Raw genomic sequence first — 21,243 nt, 5'->3', positions numbered from 1 at the left:
ATCTACTTTTCAAATCCTTCAACTCTTAGTTGAGTGAACTCCACAAAAAAAAAAAAAAAAAAAAAAAAAAAAAAAGATGCTCCCAAAATTCCTCAGTTTCTCTTTAGAAATCAGACTATTATATTTCAACCGGCAGTTTTCCATTGAAAGAATACTTGCACTCAAGAATGAATGAGAGCACCCCAAGGCCTGTTTGCCCTGTATTAAACCTCCAAGATGTTAAACCCCTGTATTTCAATCCCTAGATTCTAATTAGTAAAATTAAAATGATTCTCTTAAACATACACAACTTAGATGAGCCTCAGTATTCACAGCGAACAAAAAAGGATACTAAAACTTCTATCTGTGATTTCTAAATGCCATAGGTTAATTCTTAGGTCATCTGCAGAAAGGTATGTTTCATGATCACTATTGACTGAAATAGAGTTTATGTGGTAAGTATGTGCATTTGCAAATATCCTTCTGGGACTTGCTTCTACCATTAGGTCCATGGGTTTCAATATTGGCACCTGAAACATGAAAAAGAACAGTCAACTTTGACATAAAACTGATTTCTGATTCAGAAGATATTTATTAGTACCACAGAGTCATAGAATCATTTAGGTTGGAAAAGACCTTCAAGTACATAAAGTCCAACCGATAACTGTGAGTGCCAAGCCCACCACTAAACCATGTTCCTGCACCACATCGACACGTCTTTTAAATACCTCCATGGATGCTGACTCCACCACCTCCCTGGGCAGCCTGTTCCAATGCCTGATCACCCTTGCAGTGAAGAGATTCTTCCCAACACCCAATCTAAACCTGCCCTGGTGCAACTTGAGGCTGTTTCCTCTTGTCCTGTCACTTGTTATCTGGGAGAAAAGACCAACCCCACAGCCAATGACCTCCTTTCAGGTACTTGTAGAGAGTAATAAGGTCCCACTAAGCCTCCTTTTTTCCAGGCTAAACACCCCCAGTTGCCTCAGCTGCTCCTCCTCAGACTGGTTCTCCAGACCCCTCGCCAGCTTCGTTGCCTGTCTCTGGACACGCTCCAGCACCTCAATGTCTTTCTTGTAGTGAGGGGCTCAGAACTGAACACAGGGTTCCAGGTGCAGCCTTACCAGTGCTGAGTACAGGGGGATGGTCACTGCCCTGGTCCTGATGGCCCCCTTGGCCACCTGGGCACATGGCTGGCTCATGCCCAGCCGGCTGTTGACCAGCCCCCCCAGGCCCTTTCTCACCAGGCCCTTCCCAGACACTCTGCCCCCCGCCCGTAGCGCTGCGGGGGCTGGTGTGACCCATGGGCAGGACCTGGCGCTGAGCCTGCTTGAACCTCACACAAGTGGCCTCGGCCCCACGGCCCAGCCTGCCCAGACCCTCTGCCGAGCCTCCTGCCCCCCAGCAGATCACCCACCCAGCCTGGTGTTGTCTGCAAACTGACTGAGGGTGCACTCGGTCCCCTCGTCCAGATCGTTGATAAAGATATAAAACAGAGCCGGCCCCAGTATTGAGCCCTGGGGAACACCACAGGTGTGTTAATTAGTTATGACAATTAATTGCACACCACAGAATTCTGTTTTGATCTTGTGACTAAACATTTCTGAAATCCACAGAGCAAGAAAAGTAATAAAATCACCTGTGAATGCTGACTTTGCATACTAGCAACACAAAGCCTCAGACACTGACTTCTGCTGAAGTTACCCGTCCAACACAGCGGCTTTGTACCTCACCAACAGGAAAATGGCATATGTTTATAACTATATTTGAAAATTATGTTCATTTGAAACAAACATTTAAAAATGACCCTCATATCTTAGAAAGGTGCCTGTGAAATTGGTAAGAGCAATTTGCAAAGGAAATCCGCAATCTGTTCACTAACAGTCAGTACGATTTTGGGAAGCTGCCTGCCCTGTTTCCACAACTAGCTGATCTGAAGGCTGCCATGGTTTGTCAGGGTCAGGTGGACTAAGCTGCCCTCTAGCTCTTTTTCACCTGCCAGCAAATGCATAGTTTAAGGTTGCCCAAGGGTGTCCTGTGCTGTTCCACACAATTCAGCCGAACACTAACTTACATCATCCAACCAAGAAAAAAAGTTAGGACAGTGTCCAAGATAATCTGTCTTCCTGGAACAAGAAACAAATTAATCCAAGAGCTCTGTAATTGCTCTTGCCATGTTTATCTCAGTCTGTTTACATCAAACTGTAATGATTAAAATTAATCCATTACTTTTTATTACACAATCTCCCTATCTCACTACATGAGCGTTCCTAGCCTGGTTGTGAAATTGAAAATGTATTAATGTGAATCATCAGGAATGGTACTTAGAATACCATGTTTCTATGCAAAGGATGCAGCTCTGAAGTGCTGCTTCTCCTCCATGTCTATTTCTTTATGAACAAATGGAGATTATATTTCTGTAACAACATATGCGAACAAAGCCCATAAAAGCCCAAGGTACATATAACCTAGATCTCTAAAACCTGATAATTTTAACATATGAATGTAACTCTAGGCAAGGTTTTTTCCCCTTCTGCCAACTGTTGCTCAGACTTGGCTCATTGTAGTGCCCGGCAAGGTCAGCAGCTTAGCCTAACCTTCCTTTCCCAGAAAAGCAGCAAATTTAGAAGACTAACTTTTAAGAGAGAGGTTCTTGCTTTTTGTTACTTCTCCCCATCCAGCCTGATGACTCCTAAATATATCACAGTGTTTAAGATTAAAGATGATGCTAACAAACTCCTTCAGTGATAGAGCCAGCACCACATAAAACCATTAGTCCGTATGCCAGACTCTCTGTGTTCCCAGAGAGACAGGTCTACTCCTACGTAAGGGCAAGGTTGTAGAATCCACAATTTCATCTGTACCTACTCCCAGCCACTGGGGAGCCACAGTGTATCATAATTCATTTCCTTGGTTTTAGATATTTTCATCAGATTTTGGCTCACACATACTGAACAGAAAAACTTTCCAGCAGAAGCGAACATCCTTCCCCAACATGATTATACATTGAACTCATGCAGACCTAAAGCTTCAGATCAATATCCAATTTAAGCAAAAGCAAGGCAAAAAACCCCTGACAAAACCCCACAGCTGCACAGTCCCTAGAAGCATCAGGAGTGGCACTGGTTTAGAAAGTAGTGACAGCCTCTGTTCAAGTCCTATTTATGGCAACAATAACAACATTAAAAAAACCATGAAAAACCCCAACTCCACATGATTTTATTTCTTGAGCTCCTGTTTTAAATGATCCCAAGTTTGGAGCAGTAACCCTACCAACTACATTGCTACGCAAGTGGAAAAATGTCAAGACTATTCAAGTATACATCAGGTTTTCCAAATGCTCAGAACTTGCCTCTGACAAAAACACCTTCTACCTAACCATAGGATACCCAGCACCCTGTTCAAATTTTTGAATCTTGTTCTTAGAAAAAAAGGCCAAACAAATTAATATGAGCAATACTGAGGAGGAAAAAAAAAAATACCAACACAATGAACGTCAAATTCTTCCTAAATTCACAACAGTACACGCTTTAAGCCAAACCGAAGCACCCTACCTGCCAGTTTCACAGAGCAGCACTCCGGGAGGATATGAGGATTCCCCTGGGCACCTAGTGCTCCTTACCAGCCACTGGCACGGACACTACAGCGCTATCTTCTGCTGACTAGACACAGCCAGGAAGTCAGTATGTTATGGGTCTCTGAAATAAATGTGCTCCCTGCACTTTTCTTCATGTCACACTAAGACAGTAGACTATTTCAAGAACATAGCAAGATGAGTCCATGGTTTCTATGAACCAAGTATAGAGTAGTGCAGCCCCAGCCACAGCTACTCCAAAATGCTCTGTTTTCAGGCTTGAATAGCAACATTTTGTTATATTTCATTGATGTCAATAAATCAGTATATCTTTTTCTAAAATTTGAATATACTGAGGTGGATAAAGGCAGCCTCTAATAAAATATTTTATTTAAAAAAAAGTTTAATTTTCAAATCCATTTTAAATACACTAAGATGTTCCACGGGGAAAAAAACAACCATACTACTGGGAAGCTAACAGTATAATATTATAATCATGAAAGTTTGCCTCAAGTTTTCCAGAGGAACCTTATTTAATAGTTTTATGCGTGTGTGTGTGTATATGTATGTAAATATAATGAAGTGTCTCCATTTTTTTTATAAAAGTTTTCAATGACCTTGACCAAATCATCATTTTTGATCTACACGTATCAGTTGACAACTTTGGTAGTACAAATGTAGAGAAGTACATGCAAAAAGATATTTAAAGTCAAAGAGCTGAAACATACCCGTAGTGCTGTGATTCTGAAAGGATCCCTAAGTCTTCCATCTTCATCTTTTAAATTATAGCCTTCGGCTCTTTTATCCCTTTCACTTATTTTCCATAATTTAATAGTTTTATCTAAAACCAAAAATTCACATGCTTGAGAATGAATTAAACTCAAAACAAAAATCACCAAGTAACGGAGGCAGCAGAGTAGACATTATTTATCTATCTAGGTTTCCACTGCCTGCAACAGAAAGGACCCTGATGGAGTCCTTTAAACAACAATGTAACACAGAGTACAGTCCTTCCTAGGTTACTTGAAGTACCTTGCCTTCAGCTGTATTGTTTAGCAGAATTGATACATGAAAAACAAACAAACCAAACATACCAGACACATGTACTTGGAGGGTGCAGATGGGAAACACATGAAAATATCAGCAAAAAAGAAAAAAAGTTGGATTCATTTTAACTCAAATATAACGTTCAGTTTGAATAAAATACAAATTTCTGCCTCAACAATAAGGCCTTATGCCTACTGTTCAACAAAATGACCCTTCACAAGGGAAGTTTCACACACCAATTATCAAAATTCACCCATAAGCCCTCTACGACTATCTAAATTCTTCTTAACAGACAAATACTAGGGAAAAAACACTAACAAACCCATGAGTTACTTACACTAACTACCTTAAGGAAAACCAAATTTGTCCCAGGTGTCTGCTAAGAGACAGCCAAAGGCAGTGAGAGCAGACTTGCCCCATTATTTTAGGGTTCCATGTCCAAAGACGTACTTCTTGGGTCTTTCTAGGGGAAGTCTTTCCAAGTGCAGAAAGTAAGAATAAACTAAGAGTGAGATTCTTAGCTGACTGGAAACAAACTTGTCCTTCTAAAACTACTGCATATCCTTAAAGCACTTAGGATGACACAGTTTAAAGACTGCTTTAAGTTTAGTAAGGCTTATATCAAAGCAAGATTAGTTTAATTTCAAAGTCCAGTAGACAGAAGTCATTCCTGCTTTTAAAAGTTCATACAGCAGGCAGAATATCAGCCTCTATATGAAGTTATTTAAGTACAAAGCGAGAAGTGATCCAAACTGTTATTAACAAGCATATTCCTCTGACAGTAAGAGCAAGTTTTTCCATAGAATCAGAGAATTGTTTAGGTTGGAAAAGACCTTTAAGATCATTGAGCCCAACCAGCACTGCCAAGTCCACCACTAACCCATGTCCCTAATTCTGCATTTACATTTACTGCTTGCTCTACGATGCATCAAAATGAAACAGAGCTAATACTCATACAGACCTAATAACTAATAACCACTCCTAAAATACTGGAAGAAATAAAAACCCCAAAGTGCATGAAAACTTGTGATTTCCAACTTGTAATTTCTGCACTGCTTTTATGTATTCTAAGATACGCAGTGAAAATGGTATAAATATATTCCTCCTAGAGTGACTGTTGGTTTTTTAAACAGTTGCTTTTCAAAGCACACATGATGTTTTGGTACTGGAAAAGCAAAAAAAGAGCACTGTAACCACAGTGTTTCAAGTGGTTTTGTTAAAAATGCATCTGGGATCACAACAAAAGAAATAACAGAAGTTGAAATTTGACTTGATCATCCTAATTTTGAAATATATTTCAGCATACTGGGAACCCATTTACACAAAACCTACAAAGCAGAATAACAGGGAATGTAAATTGATAGCATGGTCAGTATATCCACAGAATGTAGCTCTGGAACTGTGCCTATTCTGTTGCTGCTTCGTTATTTTTACATTCATAAATCAGTAATTTACAGTGTATTACAATCCAAACATATTTTGCATATAATTAGAGAAGACATTAGAACAACCCCAAAACACTCCAGAAAAACACCCCACAAGTGGATCAGAGGTGAGATAATATTCAAATCACAGTAAAAGTTCTTTGTGCAAAAATAAAACATCCTTACCATTTGTAGACAGCAGGAAATGAGCAGCATTCTGTTGTGGTAACCACCTAATTTTATTTATTTTTTCCTCAATTTCTAGACTTTTCAAGTAGTCAAACTCAGGTTCATGACTTTGAAAGGTACTGTAAACATTATATTCTCCCCTAGAATGAGGACGGCTTTTATTCTGCAAGGAAACATAATATTTCTTGAAGCTGATGTTACTTGGTTCATTAGGAATTGTACATACAAACTAATGACTAGAAATTGTCAATTAGAAAGCAAAGTTTTTACAACACATCTTGATGAATTTTACATGTTTACTCTATGATACTGTACCCAGTTTACTATCAATACAGTGCACACAGACTTCCTGTATAAAAATGTATCTTTATATATAAATATGTGTGTACTCACAGAACAAAGCATATCAAAGCCCTGTAAAGAGGCATGCTGTCTGCAAAGGCGTTCCTGTGTTTGCTTGGAAGAGGTCTAGGCTAGGCTACCTCTCCCAAGCGATTTCAACAGAACTGGAGCAGAGAAGTTAGCTATGTCGTAAATCCTAAACCACCGATTCCATGTGATTAGTTTCTGCACTTTGCCTAATTTCCATTCCCGTTCTTTTCCAAATCTCATTCCTCTAATCACCACAATGTGGATATAAAGCAGGGTTCCAGACTAGGAAATAAATGTTAAAGGACATTAGACATGGAGTAACTAACTATATTTTTTATAAAAACATGATTGCACAAAGTCATTCTGCTGAAGGCACAGTAAGATCAAGTATGAGCATTAGATCTAGCTCCTCCCCTACTCATTTTAAAACACACAGTATCCAGAAATGGCAACAAGGTTTATACTTTAGATTTGACAACCTTTTTCTTTTTTATTGTAGCAACTCGAAGGCTGGAATTAACACATTTTCATCCAATTCATTCTACATAGTGCTCATCGTCATGTACCAAAGACTATTACAAACACACTAACAACCTTTCCACTCACAGAACTAGAAGATCACTTTGTATTATCCTCATTTGGTAGATGCAGTAGCAAGGAACAGAGATCAAAGTCACAAGTCTCCACAGATTTGCAGTATCACATTTGAGGCAACTAGTTATCAGGCTTATCAAGTAAGTTCACATTAGCTAGTGATTCATGTCTGGAGATCAGCAGATCCACCTGTAGAGCTGCAGTGCTCAGAACTTCTGAATAAACAACCTACATAAAACACAACTGGAAATCACTCACTTGGGAAGCAGCAAACCACTTACTGGCAAAGGCAGGCAAGAATTGCTGCAGGAACAGCCTACCCTGCACATGAACTGACGGTTCGTTACCATGAAGAACACAGCAGTGACTCCCATCACTGCAGACTACTAGGCCAACATGAGGCTGCAAAGGTAATCTTTGTTCTAACACTTCCTTATGCTTCCATGCTTGACCTGGCAACTTTGCTAAGGTTATTTCAGCTAGGTTACTTTTCCTGCAGTGTCTCACAAGTATGAAGTTTTAGTTAATTCTGAGGCTTTACATTATTTTACTCCTTACTTTCATTTAACTTTTAAGAATTTTGGAGAGGATCCTCTCAACTAACACTATTCAGTATAGCTATCTACAGTACTTACCCAGTCCCCTGCATTTTATGCAAGCTGCCTTTTCTGGCACTAGGCAGAGGTTCCACTCTTTACTCACACATTTGGTTCGACTAATCAGCTGCTTGGAACTGAAATAATGTCATATGAGTTCAGGGCACGGCGTACAACATCTCAGCCTGCCTTCTCAGATTGGAGGTGTATGGGAAATTTTATAACTATCCTAAGTTGTTATTAACCTGGTCAACCCAGTCTAAAATCTACACTATTTAGAATTATTTGCTGTAAGATCTTATTACAGTTCCTTAATTTTTATTTTTAAATTTTACTGATTTAATAATATTAAGGACCCTTATGTCCAACTCTTCCCTATAGCTTGTATGTGCTCTCAAGACGACAGTTGTATATTCCTGTGTGTATAGACTGACTTGGTTTGGCAGTCTTTTTTTTTTTTTTTTTAACACTAGGAGGAAATGATGTGACAGCTGGGTTTTGACTTACAGAACAACTGAGCACTAACAGCTGAAAGCCAACCAACAATAATAATTCCACCCTAAGCAAGCATCAAAAAAGTCAGAGATCCTGAGCAGGTGGACACTTTTGACCTTGATCTCTCCGTGCCTTAGTTAAGTCTATACAGCAGACTAAATGATAAATGAGCTATGAGCTGTCTAGGTGTAGTAGTATAATATTTCAGTGGCTTTTTCAGCGATAGTATTTTCCTTTCACTACCTCTCAAAAACCTCATAGTAAAACCAGTAAGAGTCACCTTTGGTGAAATGTTTTATAAACAGTATCACAGTGAGGATGAAATGCGAAATATTGAACAGCTGTTTGGTAACTGAGCATCATTTGAAACACACAATGAAAGAAGCAGGATTCTAAAGATTAGTATACTTCATGCACAAACAAGCTGAATTAAAAATCCACAATCAATTTATCTGGATATAAAAAACCTCAGCAATGCTATCTGCATTGATGAATGGACAGAATACGTTACAGCATTATCACACAACTGAATACCATTGCAAAGAGCCAGCTGAAAAGCTGCGTTAACTGTAGGAGGGAAAGGCCTCCTACCCTCTGAACTGAAAACGCTCATGTGTCTCTGGGAAGTAGCTGTTCCCACTGTTTTTGATTCATAGGATCCTAAAACACATCAGATCCCTAGTTCTTCACATTTTGAACCATCTTATCCTGTTGTCCTTACAGCTTAACTTGTATCTTTTTTTATAAACTTTTCTTACATGATCTTCAAAAGCATTATGATTTGTCTTAGATCAAACTGATCAAGTGTAAAGTTTAGGAGAAAGTCCAAAGGCAATTCTGTAAAATGATACTGACCATACCAGGTACATATGTAACAAACTCACTTTAAATTTTAGGACTTTTTTCTTTAAGCGGGGAGGGGAACCACCACCACACCAACCTACCAAGTTCAGCACAAGGCATATATTTAGAAATATGGCTAACTTAAGGTTTTCTGAGAAAACTATCCAACCATTTAAACTGCACGGCATGAAAAGATGAAGTGAGACTGTGCAACACAAGAACAGTGTAGTAACAGCACTTTTGTTTTTCAAGTCACTGACCTCTTGTTCCCTTTGAAATATAACCACTCTGCCACCTTTGTCTCCTGTTGCAAGAAGATCACCAGAGTAATTAAATTCAACTGTTGAAATAATATCAGCTGTAAACAGAACAGAAATAAAATAGCACTGTAATGTGTAAAGCAAATCAAGATGTTTTAAGACTTGAACAAAAACAAAATTACAACTTGTATTAATGCAACAACACAACTTCTTGATTTACATCATCAGTATCCAGAAATTAAGCCATGTTTCAAAGCCTAACAAAATCTTATTTACAATCTAAAACACTTCCTCATTTCTCAGTTTAAGCTTTTGAGGGCCTTCAGTCATAAAGGAGAAGGCATATTGTTTCAAAAATCCAAACTGTGTATCCTACCTGTTGACAGTAAATGCTGAAATATTTCACAGAGATATGCCTGCAGAGAGCTTCTAAAAGTAAGAATTGTATCAGAAGTGGTTCATCTGCAGTATTTACTTTGGAGCATCACTGCAGCTTGCACTGATCAGTGAGGTTGAGGTGTACCTGGTCTCTCCCCTGGGCTAAGCATTCATGTTAACTGGGCGTCCCTCTGCCAAAGGGCAGGGGGTGCGGGTGGGAGAGAGAAAAGTCTTCCAGTTTCGCTTCTTGAACCAAATCTGTGCAGAAGCATCAGCACGTATACAAGAAACAAGAGGCAAGGATGACTGCAGCTGAAAGAACAGGACAGCAAAGCAAAAGACTGCAGGACCTTCAATGTAAACTGACAAGCACCCTTGGGACTGAACCTTGAAAACTAGTATTTATTCACCACTGCACACCACAATTAATCTTTGGAGGTGGCAGTAAAGAAACAACTACCCTTAAACAATCTCTAACCAAGGGGCAGAGAGATAAGAGGCTATAAATGTCTATCACAGGTTTTAGGCATATGGTAACAAAACCAACAAACCACTTGGCATAAAATTGTAAGTAAACACTTATCCATCCTGTTGCTTGCTAGCCATACAAATATTTCATTACATATATGCAGGTGTAACAATTGTAAGATTTGACTATATGAAAACTACTTTCCTGCATTGAAAGGAATTGAAAAAATTGTACACCAAAATCAATAATCCCCCATGCTTATGAGGAAGGTGATTAGGAAGTATGATACTAGTTTTCCTGATACACAATTCATATTTCATCTTTTATTAAGAGATGTCCTTGAAACCATTTTTTCCTAGTATATACAGAACACAACTTATCTTCTTTGATCTAAAAAAACTGTGAAAAGGAAAAAAAAAATAACTTTCTACAGATTTATCCCAGCCTTCAAAACTGCATCACTAACCTGCTTCTGGACACATCTATTTTTATATTCACCTTTCTTTAAAAGGTTATGAAAAGATTCCATTTTGGTAAAGAACAGGGTGATGGCTAATCCCAAATCCTCAACAGAACCAGAACATCAGAACAAACCCCACCCCTGCTGTACGTACTCCATACTGAAAAGACCCATCTTTCCTCAGCTGACCTACTTTTAAAAATTAACCATATTGCTAGTTTCTAGCTAGTGTCTCTAGCTGGTCTCCCTCTCCATTCACAGTGACCTTCACCTGCCATCATGCTGCCCAACCACAGTGACCACCACTCTCACAAGTTCTCAAGTTGTCAACCACAGAGCTCTTTGCAAACCTGACCCTTCCCTGTTGACCCCCTCACAAGCAATTAAGCAGCATAAGTCTTTTGGCTTTTCACTATGAACACTGTCAGAATGACAACTAATCCACCTATTCTCTTTACACCAATTCCACATTTTGTAGCCGATTGCTGGTACATGACCATTTGCCTCCGTAACAGACTACGTAGAAAGTATTGAAAACACAAAGAAACCCCAACAATTCTTCCCCTCTCCAAAATGCTATAATGAATTTACAGCAGTAAGTAGTTACCTACAGGAAAAGCATATGGTATAAAGGTTTTACTCTTTATGTGAAATGATCTCTTTAGAAACAGCCTTAGAACTATGAGCTTCCACTAGCACAACACTGATAAAATCTTTATATATATACATACAAATCCTTAAATTTATGTATTTTAATATTTATTTTTATACACCCATGTATATAAATGTATATATATAGAGATGTATAAAAAACTTCAGACTAGAGTGGTATAATCAGTCAAAAAATATAAATAGAAAAGCTACGTATTTCCACTTACCATAAAGATCCACTTTGTCAAAATTATACCTACACACCAAGCACAGCAATAACATTTCACCAAACCTCAGTGTTAAAACAAAAAGCAAAATGCCCAAGTTTAAACAATGACACCAGATATGTCAACCTGCATGTGAAGGAAACGTCTGTTCTGTTCTTCACAAGGTTAAGGAAAACTCAGATTATTGATAAAATAAAACCAGATTGTCAACATTAATACTCGTCCCTTCTACATTGTAAATGAATGGGACTCAAGAGATGATGGACAAATGGTTAGATGGCTGTAAAGAGACCAGTTTCTAGCTCACTGATTTCCCAGTGAATTCTGTTCAGACCTTTTACCCCAAGCAATTCAGAAGAGTGTATAGGGTACCTTGTGTATAATGTTAACTATTTCTTAAATATACTTTCTATAAAGGTAAGAAAAAAATTGTCAACCTGTAATGATGATGCATTATTTCACTTTTGAAAAGCTTGTCACATTTCTCTGATGTTTGATCTCATACCCTGCTTAGGTCCTCAGACAGGCAAAGAATTATTACATACAGAGAAAGTGTATGAGCTGGTCCATTGAAAGCCTTTTCTTGATTTGGAACTTTTTTCTTTATTAAGAAAGAAAACAAACTTAAACAAGGACGTTTCATAACAATCTGCATAACATAGGTATATGGTAATCATGAAAATGTCTTAAAGCAAACTCATTCTCCCTGCCTGACGATCATGGGGAGAACAAGATGCGTGAGAACTGAGATACAGTGTCAAAAAAAAAATAATCTCTGTGTATGTAGCTACTACTGCTGTTGGGCTTTAATTCTCATTCATGCTAATGATTTTCATAATTAGATGTTTGCTTTGTGCCCAATACATGCCTAAATTGTGTAAGAATGTATAAATTATAAGCTGTTACAAATAGCTGTCTGGCTAAGAGGTTTTATAGTTACAAATACCAAATATCATGACATAAGCAAAGAATTTTGTACTAAAATGACAAAGCCAGTGAACTAGCTGAAGATGTAATCTTAATTAAATTCCACTCCAAGACTGACAATAGGGCTAGAATGAAAAAAAATTCCTACATCCCATTATCACTCAATTATACACAGGAAAACAAGCCAGGCATTTCAAGAGAAGCCTGGGAAATTAGTAAACGAAGGAAAAAAGCAGCAAACCGATGAGGTAAGCAATCAGTAAAGTGACTTGATAGAGTAATTTTATGATGTTTTCAGTACTCTACTCAAAAGTAGCCCTTAAATTACAAAGGTTTATCAGTAGCAAAACTAACGTTCCACTATCATAAAAAACTGAAAGCCATTCTAGCACGTCACTTTAACCCTCTGAGACATTAGTAAACATTGTAGCAGAAATAAGTGACTCTTTTAACACATGCAATTACTTCGAAGTCACAAAATCCACTTTTTCATTCCAGAAAGGGAAAAAGATACTACTAATTTCTCCCATCTACACTATGAAAAGTATTTACCAAATGATTTTCTCAAAATACACTGTGCACCATTTTTGCTTTAACATGCATGTAAAGTCAACATAATTTGTCTGACAGCTATTACTTACTAGCACTGCTATCTAGCCAGACATAATCCTGGGTTCCTTTATGCTAAGAACTCTGGAAACATGCTAAAACACAGACACTACCCAAATTCTATGGTTTAAACAAGAAGTACAGGTGAAAAGTGCATGAACAACAACATGCATAGGTAAATGATCGTGCCGGGGAGAATGACTCCTTCTCCTAATTGACTACCAACTGGAAATGCAGCTTGAAATTTTAAATCAGTGCTGAAATAGTATGTTGCCAAAATGCTACATGGAAATAGGTAAGTGAAGGGGCACATCAGGAAAAAAAATATAGAGACTTTCTTCAAGTGTTTTCCAAGTTAAAAAATTTGGAAAATGATGTATCAACTTTTTTTTTTTTAAGAGCTCTATACTTTTTTGTATATATAAAAGTATGAATTAAAACCAGATTTCCCTGTAGTCATGTTTAACTGAAGCCTATAAATCCCCAAAATAATACCATCCAATATCCTCAGCACAATACTATCTCACAGCAGGTAAAATAAAAAAACCAGTTACATGAGACTAGAGGTAAACTACAAAATTAATTCCAAACCAAACACCCACAGCGTTCTGCTCAACATGCTTTACCCATCTGCATTCACTGTTTATTTTCAAGTCAGCTTAAAACTTTCAGAAAAAAACAAATCAAGCCCTTGCAGGTTCTTAATCATCACATTAACTTTGTAATTTTAAAAGCTTTTTTATTGTATGTCATATCTTCTTCATGTGTGTACAAACACCAGCTTTATTTCCCAGCGGAGTATTTCAGCCTGTTCTCCATACCAGCAAGAAAACTCACAACGAAATGTAGAAAAGGGTGAGTAAAGACAAACTGTCATGACATTTGCTCATGTACAGCATCCTAATGCACTCTTCTCATATACAAAACACCTTTGCGATTATGATTTTCCAAAAACAGAGAGGTCTGTCCAGCTTTCTCTCCATTTTTGTTCCAGTGTGGCTAGCACTCTCTGTTCTGGAAGCAGCCACGTAAACTCTCCTCCCATAAACTACAGAGAGCAGTGAGACCTATGGCTTTACAATAAGATATTAGCCTGGCAATATTTCTCTCCAGAGATGAAAAATTAATGATTAGCCTCACTTTTGGAAAGGAGTTTTAACTTAGTTACAGTCTACACACAGAGTAGGAAACTCCTAGCTGTCTTCAAAGATAGTATATTAAAAGGATCACTGGCAACTAAATTATGATTCTGCAGAATCTCCAAATTTAAAAGCACTAAGCACTTCCATGGGTAGTAAACACCCTTCCAACACATTAGAAGGCTACAAATATCCATCTTTATAATAATGTAGTGGAAACCATTCTCAGTGACTCCGGAGACTGTCCTATAAGCCCTGACAGATGTTCCAAAATTCAGTCTAAGTGCTCTAAGCCTTTTAACATCACTGCTGAGTATTAACCTCCCTACATCACAGAATTCCTGTCATAATTCTGTTAATGTTCTATAACCTCCAAAGCCTCCTGGCCCAGTTATGTTGGGGGCAAAGGGGGGACAGGATGGCAGGGACCAACATTTGCTAGGATTCTGAGATGACAGCAAGCTTATACCTGCAAACTAATTTAATCCCACAAAGGATTCAAACTAGGTATTTCTAACTGACACCGATATCAATGTCTGGGCTCTCTGTTTAGGTAATGGAGAATGCAAAGAGATCCAGAACGTCTATATTAGATGCCTAAAATTAGCTACCCTGAACTTTTCCTCTCTAAGCTGGCTGCACAATGTTACTTCAGTTAAAATCCCAAACCTGAAAAAACGTAATTACTTCACAGCTCATCCAGTAGATTAGTGAATTTGCAGCTGTAGTTCGTGCTCAGGACTAACACTAGACACAAGCAGCATCAAATCCTTTCTCATTCTTCTAAGCTATTCAAAGATTTTTGTCAAAAGCCCACTCCTCAGACACTTAATGAACAAGGAAGTCAAACAGCCAGTTTTCCAACATCACCTAAAAGGGGGCTACCTCCAGCTTCTAGGGGATTTTAATTTCAAATTCTCCAAATATGTGATGGACAACACAGTGCTTCACATTCAGTACACAGCCTGACACACACAAAAAAGCATGTTAGCAAACCAGTCTCCTGTTCCTTACCTTGAAAAATATTTTTAATACACAGCACCCTTCTCCATTATTTGTTCTAGAGACCCAAAGAAAGAACTGCTTTAAGGACTATGAAACTCTGAAGAAGCTCATGCTTTGAGAGGGAATGACTGGATCTGGACCAAAGCCAGATGGCTGGCACAAACTGTAAGGGAGATTGCCAGTGGAAACTAAACATAGAAAGAACATTTCTGTGCCTGTAATCAAGATCAAAGGTGACACACCTTTCACTCTGACATACATTTATTCTACAGTGTTTTATCCTATGGCAGAAGAAAGCTGTGGGAGACATTGTATCGTCTCCTACAGTTGATAGGAATGAAGCAGAGAGCATAAAAGGGGGTAAGCACAGATGATGTGCTCCTAAATCAACTTGGAAGTTAGATGTTGGGATCTCCCTGTGACACTGCGATGAACTGTTAAGACGTGGCACCGGAACAAACAGAACCCTCCTTTGAAACAAACGACAACATTCCGTTCCAAGGTATGACTAGTGAAAAACATGGTCGGTTGGGGCCCATACAGAGAACAGCAAGGAACCATCGTTTCAGAGCAACTAAGTGAACACTCAAATAGAGTAAAATAAAATACCATGAAAGGAGCAAGTAAAATTAGTAAAAGCAAAAAAGACAGACATCTGTTAGAGGTAACAGATTATCAAAGAGAATGAGGAAATTGAGAGGCTAACACCTGCTAAACAGTAAATAATAGAAAAAAGTTTTAAAAAACAAAATCATATTTGAGCTTAACAAGTTACAAATATACAGGGCCTTAGAACTACTTTTTACTTGATTTACAGTAACTGCAAGAGAATGCTCACCAAACATCACCAGCAGTATCCACCTGAATTAAAAGGCATCTGGGGTGGGGAGAAGGGAATCAGTTGGTGTAAATTTTGACAGTTTTTCAATTTGGAAGGTGAGAGTAGAGAGCCACTAGCAGGTACTCTGCTTTTAACCAGACTCAACCCTCTTCCTCCCTTCTGGGGCAGGCAAGCACAACCAGAATTTGTGTTACTGCAGGTTTCTGACTTCAGCACTGATTTCCAGTCTTCAACTTCTCCATTCTCTCTCCTTTCTGTACCTTTCACCGATTTGCTTCTGGGTGAATGAGGATCTCCATACTATGGCTGCCAGAACAGTCAATGAAAACGAGTGGTATTACTCCGCAATGAGGATGGACTAAGATTGGTGTTGCTAATTACTGCTCCTAGGATATTTCCTAAAATACTGCTTCTTAATTTAACAGCTGATGGAAATCAAATTTCTGTCTCTGAATTGTACTGAAAGGTGAGCTAAACTTAATGCTATCAATAATCATTTGACAATATACATAGAAGTTACTCAAAATCACCTATTATTCAGAATATGCCACCTTACATGTAATTTTTTTAAGATTTCTACTTTTAGGATTTATTTGAAGAGTTAACACAAAAGTGAGATGCATCAGAAGTCAGAAGAATAAATCAAAGTTGGTATAGTTTTGTTCAAACCAAATTTCTTCCAGTTTACACTGCTTGGCACCCTGTCAACCTACAGTATCCATCAGGTCTGACGATTTTTTATGCCCCAATACTCAAACTACTTGCAAAACGGCCTGAATGGCCTTTAAGTACCTGGTAGAGTTTAACTTAGTCCAAAACAACTCCGCTTTCTGAACTAATTTAAATCACTGAACAGATTTAAGGTCAGCCAAGGGCAAGAAAAGGGCACCTGAGCTGCCTCCACAGAAGCGCAGTAGCTGGGCCAGCACAGGACGGCTCAAGCAGCGCAGTCAGCACTGCCACTGACAGGCTGTGGCAAACTACAAACAAGGGCTTTTCTCTCAGACTCCCAGCTCCTGTGTGTCCTGGACCCCGCCTGGAGCTAAGCCACTTGGCTTCTGAGGAGTGAGCGCAGGCCATTCTGTTCTGAGTGGTGTAACAAGCTGGTAGGAAAGAAGTAACATAAGGTGTCAAACTGTTCCCAAGCCCTGTTCCAAAGGCCAGGCTGCCCAGCAAACTCCCCCAAACCAAACACTTGTTCAGCTGATTTAACAGTCACCTAAGAGTTTGCATCTCATTAGTGCAATTCCCTGATCTATTGAAATTTGCATTTTCTCTTCAATGGAACCAGACTGTAATGTGATGCTGGAAGTCCTTTATATTATATTTTAAAAAAAGAAAAAAAAACACAACAAAACACAACCGAAAAACCTGTCTGCACAGAGTTTAAAGTGCATGTAATTGGATGTATTAATACAAAGAAAGAGTAAAGTAGCAGCAAGAAAATAGTAAAGTTGAAGTTCAGCAAGACAGAAATAAACATTACCTTCATGCTTGCCAAAGCTTGCCGTGCCTTTTCTCACAAGCAATGAGAAATTATGGAGGCTATTTATAAAATTCGTAACACAATCCAGTATTCTGCATGCAAATCTATTGCCTCAGTGTTATTTTTTAACCTCTGGAACAGTAATTCCAATAAGCTTTCTCCTACTGGAAGTGTATTTAATTCATGTTATTCTTTTAGGGTTTTTTCTATGTGGCTAATTGTCATGCTTTTCATTGTACTTTTACTAGGAGTTAATAAAAGCCTTAACATGATGGGTAAATACATTTTTTTCCCCAGTTGCAGCTTTTACACCTTCCAGTCTTAACAAAAAAAACCCCCAAAAAACCAAAAAAACCCACAAAACCAAAAATCCACAGGGGTTTTGTAATTTTTGATTAAGCTTTTCTCCTAGATGTTAAAATACTCAACAAATGGCACAGTAATCAAGAGTGCACGTGAGAACCGTATCAAAAACTTCCTGGGTCAATAGGTAATACAACCTGCTGTCATCACAGCCTACCATTCTGCGAAGAGACAAATGGCAGTCAGTATCTTTCACTGTTCACAGATTAAAGTATAGGTGTAAAGACTCATACTAATTTCTCTATTCCCACCACTCCAGATGTTTTATTTTGTATTCCTACCTTAGAACTCTGCAATTGATACTCACTGCTTCCCCAAACTGTTTATCATTCATTCATAAGCTATGTGTTCCTGCAGCTTCACATTTTAATCAAAATATCATCCAGCTACACCTAGTAATTTGTCTTCTCTTGTAGCCTATTGGTTGCTTAGTCTTTTAAAGGACTTTCTTTTCTGTTCTTTAATATTCCACTTGCTGTCTTTCACTGGACCCGAGAATTTTTTTCCCCTTGATGCCCATAAACCTGCACCCCTGTGGTTTTCTGACAAGACTGTCGTAACTTTCTTTTATGTACGAGTCATGAAAAAGACGCTAGATACCAAAGCTATGGGTGAACTTCAACAATGAAATAAGGCATTTATGAACCACTTCTGACTGCCCTGAAGGTCTCCACCTAGCCTGTAAATTTTCTAGTTTCCTTCACAAGAGATACATACTGTTTCCAAAGTTCTCAGAATGCTAAACATTTTTTTCTATCTTCATACTCTTCCTCCTGCCCCTGCAGTTCCATGTCATGTACACATGCCAGAAGAAAAAAGAAAATAAAAAAAAAATAATAAAAGAATAAAGATTTGATACAATGGTAAAGATTACAGATTTAAACTCACTGTAAGTATGTTAGCTGGCAGGACATTCTTTTCTCCACAGAAAACCAAGAAGATATCACTTGACATGACTACTTTTATGCAGCGTGAAGATCACCTGGAGCTTTATTTTTTTTTCCCCTTCAAAGCAAAGATAATTCAGTTGTAAAACTTGGCTTCCTCACTATGAAGAGTCATACTCTAATGATTTTAAAAGAGAGGGATAGGAACTTCCTAAAGTTCACTAACATTGCATTTCTCACACACAACACCCTGACTTAATAGTCTCCAGTTACTCATACGTTAATAGAATCAGAATCATTTAGGTCAGAAAAGACCTTTAAGATCACTGAGTCCAACCATCAACCCAGCACTACCAAGCCCACCACCAACCCATGTCCCTAAGTGCCACATCTACATGTCTTTTAAACATCCCCAGGGATGGCGACTCAACCACAGAAAGATAGTACAATCTACTTTCCAGTGGCGTAACACCCTGGTTTTTTTCTTGTCTGACAGAACTGGAATTCAAAAGAACACTTACTATTAAATATGACTGGCTGACAACAACATTTTTAGGTAATAGCATGTCGTGGAATAACAGGCAAAGACAAATTCCTGGTCCATGGGTTGTATGAAGGCTTGGGATTAATGTGGTCTATCCGAAACATTGAAACACTACTTTCTCCAACAGGAAACCAATACATAACATGTGCTCAGGTCAAAACTGTTTGCAAAATACTTTTTTCCCCCCCACATTAAAAAAACAAAACCACCACCAAAACATTTCCCAAAGTCACTAATATGTCATCATATTTATCGTGCAGACCACCATATACAACACACACACAGCAGGGAAGATAAAGGAAACTTTCAAGAATTTTGGTCACTGCAAGAAATGGTAGTTCTTCAGAATATTCACAACTGTCCTTTGGGGATTAGAGAGGTGGTGACCTGCCAAAGGATCTAGGCAAAAGCACACTGCTATTTATCACCATAAACCAGGGATGTGTGCATAGTGTTTTAGGGAGGGCAAAAGAGCAGGCATCTGAAGCCCTGCTTATGGCAAAACAGTTTTTCAAGGAAACAAAACAAAACACAGATTAAAAGCCCACGATCTGCCCCATTCCAGCAGCGGGTGACATCTTCAGGGATAACAAATTATTTATGATGAAATATGGCTTAACATTGTAGTCATTATTACCATATTTTCCAATTCTTACAGAAAACCCCATAATCTTCAAAGTAGCAGCCAATTCTGTCATTTCTTCCATGCAGTTTTAACTAGATGTCAAATCGCTGTACCTCTTTTGGAATATTTTTGTTAGAAGTCTGAAATCATGCCAGAATTTGCTTTAAAAACAGTGACAATTGGCCAGTTAAATTCCTGCACAACACATGAAAACATTTTAAAACCACTGATTTGTAAAGACAATTTAATAATGTGAGTGTTTTTAAATCACTTGTATACAATCTGAGAACAATTATAGGATTATAGTCCAATATATTTTTATTAGATCATGGTTTTATCTTTTACTTGCGTTCTGCATTCTGAAAAACTTCTGAGGTGCACTTAGTGAGCACCGCAAAAAGCTTTAGGAGCTGTAAAAAGGAGAAGTAAAGAATTTGTTGAACTGATGATAACATGGGATCTTTATCAGTGCTGTCAACACCAATTACTATTTGGAGAACTTAAAAAACCACAACATTATTCTTTGATCTTTAAATAAAGATATAAAATTTCTTAACAAGTAGAAATCCAAGACAAGTATTCTGAAATTTAAAGTCAATTCTTTTTGAAGAATCAGGTTTGCTCATGTGAAATACCTTACAAAGGTTCATCCTTAAGTTAATGGATGTGGGCTTCCAAGGAACTCTTGTTCATTACAAAAGCGCACTGTGTCCAGCATTTATGTGCAAAACCAGGCTTTAGACTCAGCTGCTTCATAAAGTTTCATACAAAACACTTAAAACAAGTTAAAACTTAAGCTGATGAAGCTCCAAGAGGAAACCAGTACCCGTTTCATTTACCATACCCTTAAAGCTGCCTATATCTGGAACAGGATGTAGCTATGTAATCTGTGCCAAATTAAAAGAGCATTTACAGAATGGAACAGTCCATCACAACCCAAACCCCCACACTGACTACTTTGAAAAACCCAAAGAAATCCCAGTGTCAGTAATGAGAAAACCATGATCTCCATAGCATACAGGTTCACCTTCTGACAAGGATCAGACATTCTTCCCAGCATTTCCAACTTGTCACTAACACAAGTCAGTTAGGAAGATTTATAGTGCCTGCTCTCTCTCTCTATATATAAATAATACATTCTGTTAATTACATACAGAAATAGTTATGGATTATATGCAGAACATCTGGCCCAAGGGAATTTGGGCAGACCTGTACATTATTTAATAAACTGATTTCTATTTTGCTTGCAAAAAAACCCC

General features: G+C 38.2%; 1 protein-coding gene across 6 annotated transcripts in view; it reads right to left on the bottom strand.

Moving 5' to 3' along the window:
* The window catches only part of PPP2R2D (protein phosphatase 2 regulatory subunit Bdelta), a 31,722-nt gene that overhangs the window by 6,978 nt on the left and 3,501 nt on the right, over nucleotides 1-21,243 (bottom strand). For 2 of the 6 annotated variants that reach the window (XM_056351368.1, XM_056351365.1), the window contains exons 3-6: nucleotides 9,374-9,471; nucleotides 6,211-6,376; nucleotides 4,282-4,394; nucleotides 332-509 (exon numbers count right to left, since the gene is read on the bottom strand). In XM_056351368.1, the coding sequence (XP_056207343.1) occupies nucleotides 332-509; nucleotides 4,282-4,394; nucleotides 6,211-6,376; nucleotides 9,374-9,471 (555 nt within the window). Of the gene's footprint in view, nucleotides 1-331; nucleotides 510-4,281; nucleotides 4,395-6,210; nucleotides 6,377-6,606; nucleotides 9,320-9,373; nucleotides 9,472-9,749; nucleotides 10,143-21,243 lie in introns of those variants that run through there. The other 4 variants (XM_056351370.1, XM_056351367.1, XM_056351369.1 and 1 more) reach the window with 4 other exon arrangements.

Source organism: Falco biarmicus, chromosome 9 (assembly GCF_023638135.1).
Source record: "Falco biarmicus isolate bFalBia1 chromosome 9, bFalBia1.pri, whole genome shotgun sequence".
NCBI lineage: Eukaryota > Metazoa > Chordata > Aves > Falconiformes > Falconidae > Falco > Falco biarmicus.
This window is presented reverse-complemented; position numbering and strand designations above follow the sequence as displayed.